Source organism: Lachnellula hyalina, assembly GCF_007821495.1.
Source record: "Lachnellula hyalina strain CBS 185.66 chromosome Unknown contig00106, whole genome shotgun sequence".
In the NCBI taxonomy this organism is placed as follows: Eukaryota; Fungi; Ascomycota; class Leotiomycetes; order Helotiales; family Lachnaceae; genus Lachnellula; species Lachnellula hyalina.
Genome location: NW_022157220.1, coordinates 34,186 through 37,842, shown reverse-complemented (window position 1 = coordinate 37,842; position 3,657 = coordinate 34,186). Strand labels below are relative to the sequence as shown.

At 47.8% G+C, this 3,657-nt stretch overlaps 1 protein-coding gene across 1 annotated transcript; it reads right to left on the bottom strand.

Moving 5' to 3' along the window:
* Positions 1-592: 592 nt before the first annotated feature.
* Positions 593-1,639, bottom strand: LHYA1_G005966 (uncharacterized protein; the record flags this gene model as incomplete). Its single annotated transcript, XM_031150907.1, is given in 4 exon segments — positions 593-901; positions 988-1,047; positions 1,060-1,302; positions 1,355-1,639. 4 exon segments carry the CDS (start codon positions 1,637-1,639, stop codon positions 593-595), a joined length of 897 nt encoding a protein of 298 aa, XP_031003899.1.
* Between the last annotated feature and the right edge of the window lie 2,018 nt (positions 1,640-3,657).

The window sequence follows — 3,657 nt, the reverse complement described above, 5'->3', positions numbered from 1 at the left end:
TAATTTTGGGCTAGAAGTCTCTCGCGTTCTGGTATAATTGTTGTTCAACCGCCGTGGAGTTCCCTGAGTCGTAAATATACCGGTGGTCGTAGTCTTGATGAATAGTTTGCATTCAATGGTTCGGATTGTGTACAACTTTACAGATGTGATGTATCCTGCGGGACCCATATCAGATAGCCCCGAGACCGAGATGCGCCGTCAGATGTGCGAAGTGGAGTTTTTGATAGCTCCCGAGTACCTAGTTGCGGAGATAAGCTTGCTCGCTTCCGGAGTCTCATGAGAAGAGGGTCTGGAATTTGTTGTGCGCCTTTTCTGTTATTATTTTCAAAGGGATATGCTTTCGCATTCGTGTCAATCATCCCATAGCGCTCTAGTTTTGGGCGCCAACCACGCAGGTTAATGCATTCTTTCCGACCGAATTGACTACCTCTTGATGGTATTCGAATGAAAGAGCCTTGGTCCAACGAATAAGAACACGGATCTGTCTCTTTCATCTCCTCCCACTCGCAGCGCCGTATTTATCGACCCCAATGGCAAGCTCCATTGCTTCATGGTAAACGCAAAGGTGGTTTAACGCCGAAATCCTTTTTAATCACTGATCAGAGCCGTCACGATTAATTTGTACCAGCGCGTCCTGTAATTCCGGAAAATCCGCAAGACGCTGAACACATCTCGTAGGTCTATCTCTTGGTATCACCCGCTCATATCTGTCCCGATAAATATTGAGTGCCATGGCATCGAACGGGTCGACGCGATATGTATATTTTTCTGCACTGAACGGAAACAGTGCTTCTTGCGTATCCTCGGAAGCTTGTACGTATTCGGCGAATTTCTTAATATGGGTGGAGGAAATTTGGAATATCCTGAATCCGCCCACGGGATGTAGGAACGCACGCTTGCACTGCTGTTTATTCAGCCCAAAAAACACGAAATAGACACGTAGAAGCAGGTAGGAAGCACACTGGATTTCAAGGGATGATTCCTCACATCAGTGCCAGAACCCCCCCTATCAAACAGCACTACGCCACCGAATAAGTGATACTCGGCCTAATATCCCACCACATCTGCTACCCCCCTCGGATACTGCTGCAACGCACAATAATCCTCATGCATGAAATCCGTCGGCCTACCCTCAAGCGCAGCCAGACATTCCTGGGCGCTCTGGCCGGCTCGGCGCAAACCAGGCTGCGTATCCCCGTAGACAAGAGCAGCGATATCGTGGCACGCAACAGCTAGCATCTCCAACAATCGCAGATAAAACTCTACAGACCCTGGTCGAGCATCCTGATAAGCTTGTGCTAACTATCTACTCCCTCAGTATCCTATTTTAAACGGGCTGGGGGTTTAAACAGACCTTTGCGTCTACTAGCGTGGTGTATGCATTGATATGTCCTCGAAGAAGTTCTCGTGCACCCTCCATAGCTTCCGCAGAGGAAGCAGTATTGTCCCGAATTTCCGTGCTGTATGTTGGGAAGTATCCATTGTCATCTCGTGTGGGTAGACCGTCGATTATCTGCGCGAATGTACGTTCTGCGAGCGTTGTGGACAGGATTCCGCTCAGAGTGCGCTTGAAGGCGGAGAGGTGGGCGGTGGGTAGGTTTTCCACGGAAGTTTTCGCTGTTTGTTTGGTTGTTGACATGTTGGCATGACAAGCAGTGATGCCTTAAAGATCGCGGTGTTCTGCGTTGGGTTTGAACTTGATTATGAAAAGAGAAAAGAGAGTGTTGAAGTACTACGAGGTGGGGGTGGGGCATAGTGGGGTTAGCGCCCAGGAACGCATGGCGGGGCGCGGCGCGGCGCGATGCGGCGCTTAGCTTGAACTGCACACCCCCCTTTTTCAAACCCAGCCAATGATTTCATCTTCAAGCAACGAAATCAAGCAGGGTTCTCTGCAGCAAACCCATAGGTCAAGTATAAAAATATTATCTATATTTCGGGTAGCAAGGCTGCACTAATTAATCAACGAAGCCGTATTTCGAGACATCTTACAAGAGCATGCATGCACCAAACTCGTCAGCCTATACATTTATCTATCGATCGCCTCTACGACACAATCAGTATTGTACTACCAGCACTGATAATTCTCGAGCACCCCACTACCTAGTCTATAACAACTCATCTCATCTTACTCAGTTAGCGACACGTTGGCGTTCGATTGATTGATTCACGGCCGTGGGAGAACACTTCAGCAACACACAACCGCAATATCAGGTAATTGTAAGAGCTGATCATGGATAGATAGACTCTATCTTGTTGTCGGAAATGCCACTCGGTTAATTAAAGTTTCCTGTTGTTGTAGTCATAGATTAAATAAATACCAGATATACAGCCGACGTAAGTAAATCTTCTCCACACTGCAATCGACCATGAGGATGGGAAGGCAAGGAACGCATGCTAGCCTACGTGGTTAGATAGATAGTCATGATCACTCAATACAAACCCAGGCACTCCGTACATCCGTATCCTCATCCCGGTTCCGATTTATTCAGCAAGCAAGCTATGATTGAATTCGAGCAGCGCGTTCATTATGAGAGTAAAGATAGCTGGTTGTGTGTATGTGGATGGGAGAGAAGAAGAGGATGGAAAGGAGAGGGAGAAAGGGTGGGGATGTGGAGAGGAGCAGAAAGGAGGGGATGGTAGCTACTGGACAGTCTGAAGGTAATGCAAGCGGAGAGACAATTAAAGATTACATGATCATAGAAACCAAACATCATCACAGATTCACATGAGAAGTCAAGCATTTGATCAGAAAAAGTTATTTCATTCATTTATTTCATTCTTCCTCACACCAAACCAACTTCCTTCCCAATCATCAAGTCAAAGCTACAAATTGTTTGTCCTGTCTTAGCTTCATCCATCCCATCAGAGATGAGAACGAACTACTGACACCCGCCGCCACATGAAGGCGCAGGACAATCGGCGGGCTCCCCCCACACCAGGTGAGGAGACCCTGTCTGAGCCCGACAGGGAGGCACTAGAGAGTATTGTTGTTCGAATTGTGGACAGCGGGGGTGGAGATACTTACTGGAAAGCCAATGTGCGGCACCCGGTGAATCGCGAAGCCTTCCTTCCTTTCCTTCGATCCATACGCAAGAGAGACAATCCTCCGCCATGAAACACCCAGATACAATGTAATACTCAGACAAACAAACGAAAGCATAATAGTCATACAAACAAAGGAAAACAAATAATCGTACAATAATCTCACTGAATCCTCCATGTCAAGATATCGTCTGTCGTAATACGAAGGCGGCGTCAATAAGTTGCGTGAAAGATGGTTGGAAGTCGTCCTTCCCATGGGTCCTGGGAGAGTTGGTTAGATATGAAGAGAAGAGGACGAGGTCAAGGAAGGAAGAGAAGGAAGGAAGACTTACGGTCCTGAGGCAAACCGACCATAAGGTGCTTCAATTGAACATGAAAGGCTTCTTGCGTTCAGGCTTGGGTGGGCTGATGCAAAGCTTCACTGGGTTTGATGCTGGGCTAGCCGGTTCGACGGTCTCCCAATTGTTGTCCGAATGGCGCCATCGGTGACAGTCTGAGCACCAAGTCTGGTGGCGAAGAGTCTTGCACAATGGACGGAAAATGGATTGAAACTGTTTCTTTGGAGTGTCGAAAGTTCCAAGTTCCTTGAGCAAGACGGCACGGTTGGCGGGGAAA